Source organism: Vanacampus margaritifer, chromosome 10 (assembly GCF_051991255.1).
Source record: "Vanacampus margaritifer isolate UIUO_Vmar chromosome 10, RoL_Vmar_1.0, whole genome shotgun sequence".
In the NCBI taxonomy this organism is placed as follows: domain Eukaryota; kingdom Metazoa; phylum Chordata; class Actinopteri; order Syngnathiformes; family Syngnathidae; genus Vanacampus; species Vanacampus margaritifer.
In genome coordinates, this window is record NC_135441.1 from 17,767,502 (window position 1) to 17,780,819 (window position 13,318).

Here is a 13,318-nt window from a genome sequence, read left to right on the forward strand (position 1 = left end):
TGACAGATGTAATCGCGAGGCTCTTCGACAAATAACAAAAACACGACAGCGGGAGAGTTGATCAAAGTTGGAACGTCCACAACGGGAGCATGGTCGCCTTCATTTATGATGATGGCGCAGAAATTCCAAAACAGCAAGTCTGGTCCCAACTGCTTCATCAGCTCTAATCACTTATGCCGGAGACAAGGTAGATAACTCGTAAAAAGCATTGCGAGCACATCCATCGGCCCATAATTGTTCAAACATGGTGTATCTGCCTTGAAGGCACAATAAAAGGGGCTGTGATGGTCGGATGCAGAGACACTGGAGCACTGATGAAAAATGTGTTGTTTCCATTGCCCCTGAGTGGGCTGCAAGTCAGCACAGCGGCCTTTTTTATTTCAATAATGCTTGGAATTTGCTTTGGGGGAACACATTACATTGTGCCTTTAACGATCAGGGCCTGGGATTTCACAGATTAAGAATGTATCGGCCTATTCACAATTATAAAAACACAGCAAATTGTCATGATAAAGTCCAGGTGTCGGCAATCTTTAGAGTCAAAAGAGCCGTTTAGGCCAAATAAATGACAAAAAAAATTCTGTCTGGAGCCACAAAACATTTTTCAGATTGTGATGACGGAAACAGTGTGTTAGTGTTAGTCTAATGTACTGAGGGGCCCAAGACAGCGCTAATTTGAGCTGCACCATAACAGAAACATATGCTGTATCCAATACTTTGAGATTCATTCCCTTCTACCTTTAATCTTAAAAAAAATAAAATAAAATTGTGTGTAATTTTTTAGACTTTGTTTTTCATACATTTTTAGACTTTTCTGCCTTTCTGCCAAATTTCTTACATTTTTGACAATTTTATGGACATATGGCAATTTTCTTGCTCTTTCTTTTCTGTCTATTCTTTGACATGTTTTCTGCCTTTTTTACTCTCAATTTTCTGACATTTTTTGGGGGGGCAATTTTGTGGAAATTTTATGGTAATTTTCATGATTCCTTCTTGTTTTTGAACATTTTCTTTCCTTTTCTTAAATCACATTTTCTCACTTTTTTGGGCAATGTTATGGACATTTTATAGTAATTTTTGTTTTTTGGGGTGGGGTTACTTTTCCTTCTCTGCCTTTTAAAAATAAAAAAAAAAAAATAAAAAAAAATAAAAAATACATTTTCTGACTGTTGGGCAATTTCATGGACATTTTTATGGTAATTTTCTGCTTTTCCTCTTTGTTTTTGGACATTTTTAGGTAATTTAAAAAACTTTTTCATCTATCTTTTGTCTTTTTTTGATAACTTAAAGATTTGGACAAAATATATGATTTTTTTAAATCTCAATCAATAATTCATTTAAAAATATATTATCTAAAAATAAAGATAAACATGTATTGAAAAAAATAATTTCATTTTTTTTATTATTATTATTATTTTTTTGGAGAGATCCTCAGGGAGCCACATCAGGGAGCCACATGTGGCTCTAGAGCCGCGGGTTGCAAACCCCTGATATAGTGCATCATGGCCACTGCTGAAACAAATGCATCTAAAAAGCCTGTATATTTGTCGCTTCGGATTACTTTACATTTAGTGCGCCTCATTGACTGCAATCGTCAAGCCTTTTTCTTTAACGACTATTTAAGTTCAAGTGTGGGAACCTAAGAACACTTACTGGCAATTTGCTAAATGCTTGATGCACACTAGAGGAAATTTAAATTGCAACTTTTAAAGACATGGGATACTCAAGACATTACTACAAATTCAGTCTTTTAATCCGGAGAATGCACACGCTTGACGATTTGGCCAAGGCAGAGGACAACACTCGGCAATATTGAACAAGTGATTTCATGGACCAGAGAAGGCGCACAAACGTGTGATTAAATGTTGCTCGGTGTAGTCGCTAGTTCAAGCTAACACATGCCGCAATGCTGCTTTTATCAAACACTCATTGGCCTCTTCACATGTTCTGCACGATGGTGTTTCTTTCACGCTACTGAGATTTTGATTTGAACTCTAATTCAGTCTGTGATATTAAGTTACATTCGGTAAAGGCTTCACAGCACAGCAGCTCGGACTTGCCTTCAATTGGGACCCCCTCCCATTCATGCTTGTCGGGTGAGGTGAACTGGAGCTGGTGTATCTATGATTTTTAGTGTTTTTTTTCTTTTCATTGTCACATAAAACTATTAAAGTTGAGCGACATCCTGAAATGGAAGCTCTTGTCAGTATTGTTACTGGTTACATTCATTTAATGTAACTTTTCTGACCAACACAACACTATCTTATAATAATTTATACAGGAACAAAGTAAAATAATTTAAAAAAGTGGAGTTTATTTTTATAACTGCAATTTTGGAGTATTGTCCAGAAATACGGCAAAGCAACAGATACATCTTAAGCAAGTGTTTCCCGATCTTTATTGCACTAACGTGCATATTATACTTTAGAAAAACCTCATGACACATCACTGAATACTATATTGATACTGAAACAATGATGCAGGGATGTGATTTTTCCGCTAATTCGCGTAATTCCGCTTTTTTTTTTTATCTCCCCCCCAAAAAAAAAAATCCGAATTTTTTTTTTTTTAGTAGTTCATTGTGTATGCACATGACTCCGACAGATAACATCTTCTGCTATAACAAAGACATTTGTGGTATGCTCTAATATGAGTTACTTTTCATTTGGTCATGATACAATTATTTGTTCATGAAATTTGAACTCTTCAACATTATTTATGTGTTAACTTAGTAATCACATTAGTTAGATATGATGATATTCTCAGTGATAGTTTTTAAAAGCAAAGGCAGTCCAATGTTTTTGAATGTGACTGATTTTGAGTTGACTAAAACTGCCATTTTATATGGGATAGTTCAATATACATTGAAAATTTATGCTGTTGTTTTGTCTATTTCTTTGTCATGTGAGTGCATTAAAAGTACTTAAAAACACGGAAAACCCATGAGCTCCGGGGGGCTTAGCCCCCCGTGTCCCCCCACCAGGGCACTGCCCTGGACCTAGCTGGGTGCCAGCTAAATTTTCAGATAATTTCACTTTGGTCAAATCACATCCCTGATGATGATCTTGATCAATTGCACTCACAAATGTACTTTACTTTTTCAGGAAACCATGACTTATTCTGTTGTACGAATAGTAGAGGTTTGCATCTCTCCACAAAAGACGATTCGATACGCATCTCGTTGTATTTCAACCGGTTCAAACTGGTTCTTGTTACATCCCTAAAGAATAGCAATAGGTTGGACTGACATGTTCATGGTAGCTTCTAGTGAAAGATTGAATTGTTATGCCAGTCAGGCACTACAGGTTACAGAGAGTCTTCGAGTTACGTCATACGCTACCTACGTCGTTTCGACTTTACGGCGCCCGTGCCTCATCCGCACCACCTTCTTTTTCGTTAATTTCCCACAGTAATCTCGCCATTTTAAAGTTATTTAAAGTTGTGTTGCTGTTACGTCCAGCAACGGACGTCCATCAGCAGGTCGGCTCGCCATCAGGCGCGTCACGTTTCTGTGTTTAAGTTTGAATTAGCTCCGCTCTGCCGTCCGTCAGCAATGAATGTCCGTACGGACACACGAAATATTCCGGCTCTTCCGGGTTGCACAAAATATGTTTTTTTCAAATCATTGTACAAAGTATTTTGATGTAAGTATCGACTTTAACGGGGAGATCCGACTTAAGTGGAAATTCAGGTTACATCGCCAGCCTAGAAATGAAACTCCGCCGTAATTTGAGGACTCCCTGTACTAGTAGGGCTGGGAAAAAAATTTGGCTAGCTCAGTAGCCCACAAAAATTGGTCGACGCAAAAACGTATGCCTCGAAACTATATTAAAATAATAAATGAAAACCTATTTGCGATACTTGGAACCAATGTTTTGGTCCCTTCCGTGTTTCTGCACGGACATTTGTTGCGCAGTGGTTGGGAATGACTGAGCTAACATTAGCATGCGCTTTTATTTTCTAGCTTTGCATCATCAAATAATACGGCGATGATGACCTGCTCGACCAATGAGTGATCAACAGTTGTTTTTTTTTGTTTTTTTTACATCACCGACTCAGCATGCTTGAAAGCCACCTTATGGTACCTGCGCTTGCCAATGGGAAAGCATCAAAGTGCTTCACAAGATGTATAGAAGCCACTACGGGGTACAACGGATAAATTACAGCCGCTAGATTCAATTTGCTGGAGTACAGTTTACTCCAGGAGGTTACTGAAGATAAGAGGGTCACTAAGGGGAAAGGTTGTTGAATACACCCTGGGGAAAGGTCAGGGATGACTATAGTGTTTTTAAAGACATGGTCAGGATACTCGTCTCACTTACCACCAAGTCCAGACCAAGAGTTACAATTACCGAACAGATATCAGACTATTCTCTTTTAACCTATCGAAATAAAGGTTCAATAGCAACGGGTGATTAAACTGATGATAATTTAGACGTATAAACGCAGAAAGTCATAGAGTCTACGGAAGTTTCAACTCCTAATCCTGCTCGACAGTGTGTGCTTGATATTAATGTCTACTTTATTACAATGTTGTTGTTAATTAAACCCTGCAACATTTCACCTAGGCTATTGTTTGTTCCTGTCAGGCAGCTAATGAGCCCCAAATTATCTCAGCGAGAGACAAAAGCCCAGAGGATGCTTCATGCTCAGAGGAGTCAGAGACCCCCGGTGCAACTGAGGAGGAGCACTGTGCGCTTCGTCTCCTTTCACAAAAAAAAAAAAAAGAGAATAAAAAAAGAAACAGCCATCTTAATTGTCTAGCATTCAACAGAATGAACAACAGAAGAGTTATTGTGGTTGTATTTGAAAGCTGCAGTAGCTCATCTTTGGCCATTTGAGGGCAGTGGCAACATTAGCATTGAAGTATCAGCATTGGAGATCATGTGCAGCAATAAAGAGAAGCTTATTTACACACAAACATTAGAATTCATATCTATCGCCATTTGGTGAGGTGAAGTCCAGTATTCATTACTTTTTAAGGACACATTGGGAATCATCAAGTTTATGTTGTGCTCAATGTGTCTAATCTAAATCTACATAAATCTGTAGGGACGGTGCTTGAATTTCTCATTTTCATCTCATTTTCACACTCTTCTCTTATTGTAAAAATGTAAGTGATAGGATTTTCCTCTCTCTCTTTATGCATCGTAAACATCCAATCCTCTGAAGCGGGACAAAAGCGTGCTTTGAAAAGATACTGTATCTGCTCCAATAACACGGACTGAATTTTTCAGCGGTCCACAGTTATCTTGAAAAATTCACTTTGTTACTTTACTGACTACTTGCTTTAAAAAGTAACTCAGTTACTTGTAATAGAAGTTACTTTAATAGTTACATTTAGCAGATATCAACCACCCTGCTTAACAATAAAATGACACCGGGAAAAGTGTTTTTAACTGCGATGTTTAAGAACAAGGTCTGTTTTTATTCAAAATAAAATAAAGACGGCAACATTTATTTTTTTATCCATCATTATTATTTTAATTAAAAAAAAAGACTATTTTCATGAAACTACTTTAAAAAATGGTTACTTATTTTTTATTGAAAAGAAAATCAAATGTAGACTTTATGTAAAAAAAATACAATATTTAATAATTTATGAAATGTATTTGACATATTTAATTATTGATGTAGTAATGGCAAAACTCAACATTTGTCATGTACACTGTTTATAAATATAATGATTCAATTTGGGAACTTATTGTAGTCACACAATCTGCTGTGACTCTGAATGCATGCTGCCCTGCGACCCTTTTTTTCTTTCTTTCTTGTAGCTATACAGATAAGACTGTTGACTGTGCAACAAACCTCCATATATATATATATTTTTAGCTAATACAAACTCAAAATAGTGACTGCACTTGCTTACATCTTGAAAATATGAATCTCTCTCCTTCTATTTGTTTGTTTATGGACACGTGAGTCTCAATAATGTGCTGAAAACGCTGATGTCACTCCCTCTGTCGTGAATGTTAAATTGAATACTCCCACAATCAGGGCTGGATTGGCACAAAAAAATCATCGGCCCTGGCATTTTGACTTATGCCCACCGGCCTGACCCTACTCCTGACCACACCTGTCTGACACATTGTTCTGCTACTGATATTTGGACTGATGCTGGTTCAGTTTTCTGTCTGTTTCCAAAATGGATTAATAGACTGTCACTAGACGATCTAAATTGCGGGCCAGTCTCTTGTGGTAAAATGGAGGAAAATAATAACTAAAACGCACTGCATCGGCCCCAAAAAGACAACGGCCCAACTGGCATCTGTCCTGAATGCCAGATGGCCAGTCCAGCCCTGCCCACAATGCATTTCACTGTGTATTTTCTGCAAAGTATAGTTATTTGTTTAGTGTCTTTAGTGAGTACTACAGTGTTAGGAATCAGGTGTTTTTCTGGATTTTATTATTCATTACTTTTTTAGTCGTTTTTCGTATTCCTTGTAGTTTCTTTGGTTCCAAGATCTTTTCTTAAAAAAAGAAGTATGATTTACTTTTTCTTTCAGCCTAGTAGGTTAAGAAGTAATATTTATACATGTCATTAAAATTTTTGTCTTTGGAGCTGCAACAATTTTTCTCACATTAACAGGCTAATGAGCCGTGGTTATTTTTCATGAGGTGTCAGATTGAGTACCAGACAGAGACCTGCGGTGATGATTTAGATGCCGCTTCTCTCCTCGCATATTGAGTGAGGTGACTAATTGGCCTATTTTCAGGGTAGAGATTTAATCATCCATTAGGACTCAGAGCAACATGAAAAAAAATAAATAAAACGTCTGCATTGCTGCATTACATTCCCTGAGAAGTAGATGTTCAATGGTGCATTTCCAGTGTGCAGCCTGTTCTGGAATATGCTGGCGTGGTGTCCGCAGAGGAAAGCGCCGCTGACTTACCGGGCGAGTGAAAGTGAATGTGAAAGCTCAATCACGTTGTAAATTGTACAACAGAGCGGTGGAGTCTTGCTCGGCCGTGGAAGTGCTACGATGAGGAGGGAGAAAAACCCAGTGTGTGTTTATCTACCGCGCCGCACATCCAACATACCACATGCTACAATCTGAGCTGCCGGCAAAATGAAGGGCTGCTAATTAAGATGCATAATCTTTAAGACGTAAATGCCTCTTTCAGGGGGTGGGAAGAAACACATCCCAGCTGTGTGGCACAATAAATACCTGACGGTGGGCTTTGCAGTTCTGTCACGCTCTGCTGTTGCAGCCACCGACAATCAAGCATTCCCACCTCAGGCACTCCACTGGCAACAATTTAAAACAAACTCGCTTTGTTTTTCCCTGCTTGCTCTCTCCAAGTCATCCTGACTTCCTGGCGTAAAAGGCTAAATGCATCGTCAAGGAAAGGAAGTGTGGCGTTCAGGGTGAAATATTAGTGGACAGTCGCCTGCTAATGAACAACCGTGCTTTATGTGTTAAATCTGACGAGATGGCAGACTGAGGAGTAGTTCTCTTTAAAATGCCTTGACCAAGCAGATGTTTAAATAAGATCCCTTGTCTCCTATTTATCAATTTTCTGTATGCAGTTCCTGGAAGTTATTCTCCTAGATTTAGACCCTGGACTGATAGCGATGTCAATATACTCTGCCAGATTACGTCATCAGATTTCAAGTATAATCAATACGTCAGCATGGTATCAATACTGTGACTGTCTATCGTTCATGTTCGTGCAGTGCTGCACTTTTGAAATGTGATGTGAATCTAATGGTCCTCCATTTACTGTCAACAATGAACAACAACAATGAAAAAAGCTTTTACTGTATATTATTAAGTTGTGTTTTTACCAAATGGCTTGTCCGCAAATTGTCTCTTCATTTTGTCACGACTAAAGCCTGGAAGAAAACTCACTCTCACACCACATCAGGATAATAAAATTGAATAATTTAGATATATTTTTATGCAAATTAAAACAAAAATTGATTGCAATAATTATTTTCTAGCACGTCAAGTTTTTTTTTCTCCACAGCTAATCCTTCAGACTAGCTAATGCTAAGACGGCCATATAACAAATGTGATGGTTCTCATTGACGATTTACAATAAAGGTGTACATTATCTGTCTTTGCCATTAGGACGTTTCATTAAGCGGAATTTAATGTAAAAATATCAAGGCAAATAATTTAGAGAAACCTAGAACGCAAACTTGTGGCTTACCTAAGGGAGTGTTTACAAATTTATGAATGTCAACTAGCGCAATACGTGATATAATTCTGTAATTTTTGGTCAAAGGACATAACTAAATTTCAAATTTTGGCCACAAACTGAACCCTCAACTTAATCTAACAACTTTGGTTTTGTTTCATCAGTTACAAAATGTTATGCATCGAACTTGATGTCTTTCTTTCGTTATTTGCGCTCTCATGATATTGTTCGCAAAATATCCCATTGACATTGTATTAAAAGTGAATTAGCGATGAGAGTTTTCAATCAACCTAACATACATTTTTGGGTTTGCTTAAAGAAACTGAAGTGTCCTGAGAGAACACGTCAATTCCACGGGACCCCTCATGAATGTGAATGAATTCCTTCACAGTGAGTAAACAAACAGACACGGACAGAATCACTTGTAATAACGTCCCTCAGCACCGGTTACATGTTGACATCCGGACACTAAGGGGGTCTGAAAGAGACGCAGTTTATAAACAAAACAGTTTTAGGATGTCCAAGTCTAGAGAGACCATATACCTGTATGCTCATTACACCAGGTGATCTCGACAGCGAGGCCATCAGGGACAGGATGAGTAACGTAATTCTCATTTGAATAATGGTGCGGTTGCCTCACATTCGTTTATTTTTTTATTTTTTTGGGTCATACAACCCAGCAGCACCTGTGAGCCATTCAAGGTTCATCTACAGGTCCGCAATTACTCCCCGCCGGGCTGTCCGTCTGCAGATAATCCCCTTCAAAGTGGTTCATGAATTAAAAATAGCACAGGATTTATCACAGCCGATATGAAAATGTTGATTTGTGATGCTTGGCCTCACACATTACGTGCTTAACAAATTTATTATTTATAATATATATATATATATATATTTTTTTACTTATTTACACCACCTGAAATGAAAACGATAAGAACCTATCCAGCACCATGAAGTGCTTTAATGTGGACTATTTTAACACAAGTGAGTTTATAGCATTTGGCCATTTTGAGCGGGATTGAGGATTTTAAAAGGGAATCCACCTTTTTGCAACCAATTTTGGGTGCGGTCGCTTGGCTTCTAGTAGTCAGAAATAAATAAAGCACAACAGTCAGCTCATCCATTCCCTTTTTTTTTTATTGTCCTCATTACGGTTGCAGGTGTGCTGGAGGAAAAATTAACAGCAGACATTGGGAGAGAGGCAGAGTACACCCTGGACCGTTTGCCACTCAACCGCACGGCACATGTTGAAAAACAACCATTTGTGCTCACGTTCACACAAATTTAGGGTCTTCATTGAATGAACAAAACAGAAAATTATCAAATAACAATAATATACATTTCAGTGTGTTACCATGACAGAATTGACCAAGAGCAGCCACGTAGAGTTGAAGAAAGAGGAGATTTGCTATAGTTGGGATATATATGTCATTAAAAAAAATAAAAAATCTGTCATGTGGCATTAACCTGGCATTGACTCGTGGTCTAATTTGATTTTCCATTCATCCAGATAGATTTTTGAAGACAAAAATTCTCACTCAATTCTCATTTTTTCCCTGTCTCCATTTTCAAAGGGTGCTGATGTAAACCAGTAATAAGAGAGGATGAATTTACAAGGAGGCGAAATCCCCCAGCGAGACTTGCGGCCCAGAACAATAATGAGCACATAGCAAACAGAAAATTTGCCGTAAGCCAAAAGAGAATGCACACTGATGCAACGCAGAAGCCTGACATGCGTACACAGCAACGCACACCGGCACAGGGAAGATGGCGGAATTTTCCCAAAGCTTGTGTAACAACATATGTTTGCAGGTAATTAAAAAAAAGATCCCAGGTGGTTGTTCTGTCATATTGCGATACAACGCACCGAGCAAATTACCAGCTTGGGTTTCGACATACAATGCTGAGGATACATAACGACGAGTCATCTTTGTGAGCTGCTGCTAATGTTGTGATCTGGAGCTCCCGTGTGGCAAATTACATTACGTAATATTAACATTATTGATCCACTTATTGATTTTTTGTGACAAACCCTTGATTCATTGAATGAGTATAAGTCTTGAACTAATGAAGTCATAATTGCACAGAATTATTTTTTTTTTAAAGCGGACTTGCCTCAACAGACTAGTGCACAAATCGAGTCGAATATTGGAGACTCTAATTGGTCCATACAGTATCTCACAAAAGTGCAGTTTCTGCAGATATTTAACTATATCTTTTCATGTGAATAAATTACATTTTGGCACAATGAAACTTATTGAAAAGTAGCCTGTGTATTAGTGCAAATGTATTTTTCCATCAAAATAGCTCCAAATACAGTCATTAATGAAACCCTGGCAACAAAAGTGAGTACACCCCTAAGTAAAATGCCAATATGTGTCAATATTTAGATATCTTCCCTCTCGAGTGTCATGTGACTCGTTATTGTTACAAGATCTCAGGTGTGCATTGGGAGCAGGTGTTAAATTTATTTGCAGAAATGTGGGTGGCGTACTCACTTTTGTGAGAGACCGTATACGGAAGCGTAGAGCTGCCAAAGTGGAGTTAACATTTTTGGCTGGCGAGTACTTTCAAACTTACCTGCGACTACGTACTCGCAAATACGTTCGAGCGCATTTAAATATGTTCAAACATACTCGCAAATACGTTTGAACATACTTGCAAATACGTTCGAGCGTACTTGTAGGCTAAATGCTACAAAGTTAGCATACCTTCCCATAATGCCACGAGGTATTTTACGCTAGTGAAAACTAAACCCATTTTTTTGGCATTCGGGCCACATTACCAATTTGTTTGAAAACTAAGTATGAAAAAACATTGTTTCTTCGTAATGTTTACGATTTGTTATTTATTACGTTTATGTCTGCAATGCATTAACTGTAGGTGTGAATGTGAGAGCGATTCCTTGTTTTTCCAAACTCCAACTCACTTGTAATCCTAATGAGGAAAAGACCTAAAGAAAATGATGAATATTTTTTTCATAATACGTGTTTTGTTTCAGAACCATTGTATCCAACTACAGCATTGTTAATCAACCTGCTATTTTTTTTTTATAATACTTTATTTTTTATCAGGGTTAGGGTTATCATCAATCAATACCACTCTGCACTCCCTTGCAAACTACATTATCTAACTATTTTCCATTATCCTTTCAAAGAGTCAAACAAATACAGTAACAATAACACAAAAAGTCTTCATGTCACTTGGCAGTAACTAAAATTTTCCTGGCTGCAACACACAATAATTCTGTCCATATCATGGACTTTTTGGACCTTACAGAACTTTCCATTCTGTGCTTTTGTGTTACGCTGTTATCTACTTTCAGTCTGCTTTTCTACTGTCTGGCCCATTTTAATGGGATTCTGTGTCTCGGTTACACTTGCACTTTACAATGTTTATTATTATTATTATTATTATTATTATTATTATTATTATTATTATTATTATTATTATTATCATTATTATTATTATTATTATTATTATTATTATTATCTAACGCTCTTGTGGACTACCTTTGAGCCGATCGATGGGTTTCATCCCATCCTTTGCTTGGCTAGTTGAAGGATATTCTGGTTTGTATTTTTTTCAACAAAAAAGACATTTGGCCCTGGGTTAGACACACTAAAGCTGCCGTTTGGCTCATTGTGAAGACATTTTTGCTGAGAGCGTCCTGACATCAGCTCTTTGAAACAATTTATGCTCTCTTTTGTCTCATGCAAAAGTAGGCAGATCATATTCTGATCACACGGTCAAAAGAAATGAAAATAAAATTAACATACATATATTACATCAACGTGGTATATTTTTTGTATATTATTTGTGACTTTGAGCACTTATGTAAATAAAATAGGCTAGCTGCATAGTCAGGAATCCTTCAGGAATTTAGTGGAATGGATGGAAACTCAATTTTGAATGAACTGGAAAATTTCTTTTAAACTGATTAATGTCTTTAAAATAGCAGATTCAACTCAACGAAAATGTCACATGGAAAATACATTTAAAAAAAAAAAAAAGCTTATAGTCAATTTGAATCAAAGAAAATGGTGGAATTAGACTTGACTACTATTTCAGTTAAATCATGGATCTTAAAGGGACCATAATAAAGATTTGACTTGCCGAGTTACATCGACTGTGTGAAGTTCCGTATATTGCGCACCAAAACCGTAAACTTCCAAAACAATATTGTCTACCGGTTTACGTGTGCTCGATTCTGCCAGGATACCTCTACACTGCGTTTGGAGACTTCTTTTCCTTTTTTTTTTTCTTTTTCTTTCCAGGAGAGCTCAGTATTGTTCATTCGATTTGACATCTTCATTGCTCTCCTTTAAAAAAAAAAAAAAAAAAAAAAAAAAAAAAAAAGTTTTTTTATTTTTATAAATATATATACATATATATACATATACACACATATACACACATATATATATATATATATATACTTTTTTTTTTTTTGTATGTGGGTGAGTACGGGAGACTTCTTTTCCAATAAACATCCTATTTAAAGGACCCGAGAAAAGAACTTCGAAAACCACCAGGGTGTATTTACTATCTGACGTAAGCACTGAACTCTTGAGTTGACTTCCCCCAAAGTCACTACGGCCATACGGAATGTTAGCCATTAGTTGTCAAGTCAATGCTAGTCTGATTTTTAGTGCCTCCCCCCTTGCCCCAATAAACAAGGTGCTGACTACTTCAGTCTTGCACCAGAACTGATCCATCTGGCAGAATGTTTCTGTCCATCCATCTGTCTGTTTGGTTGTAAATCCATCGCTTCGCCTTCGGAATGGCCTCCGTAGTGGTTTGCGGCGGGATTGTGCTTTCACTGAACGTGAGAAGCACCTGTCCATCAGAAGCAACAGACTGCCGCTTCTCCTTAAATTGGCTCCATGTCGCTCGATTGATGAGGAGGCCAGAGAACGATCCCTTCCCCCTAGACCCCATTAAAGCAAAACCTGGGGTTCTCTGCCATCAACACATTTGGTGCCTTGTGAGAATGATCACAGCTTATTAAAGTGGAAATAATGACTGCTCTACCTGCAGCATGATAAATTTAACAAGGACAAAGGAAATTGCTCAAAGGTGATTCATATGTTGAAAGCGGGGAACGTGGACAACACTGTCGACACTGGAAGTGAAAAATGAACCTGATTTAATTTGAGTTTCGAGGTGA

The 13,318-nt window shown here is 37.6% G+C and overlaps 1 protein-coding gene across 2 annotated transcripts in view; it reads right to left on the minus strand.

The window, feature by feature from the left end:
- tnmd (tenomodulin) overlaps positions 1–13,318 on the minus strand; it is a 60,937-nt gene that overhangs the window by 42,247 nt on the left and 5,372 nt on the right. The window contains exon 3 of one of the 2 annotated variants that reach the window (XM_077578092.1): positions 5,246–5,251. The exons of the other annotated variant lie outside the window; for it this stretch is intronic. Coding sequence (XP_077434218.1) covers positions 5,246–5,251 — 6 coding nt within the window. The remainder of the gene's footprint in view (positions 1–5,245; positions 5,252–13,318) is intronic. 2 annotated transcript variants of the gene reach the window in all.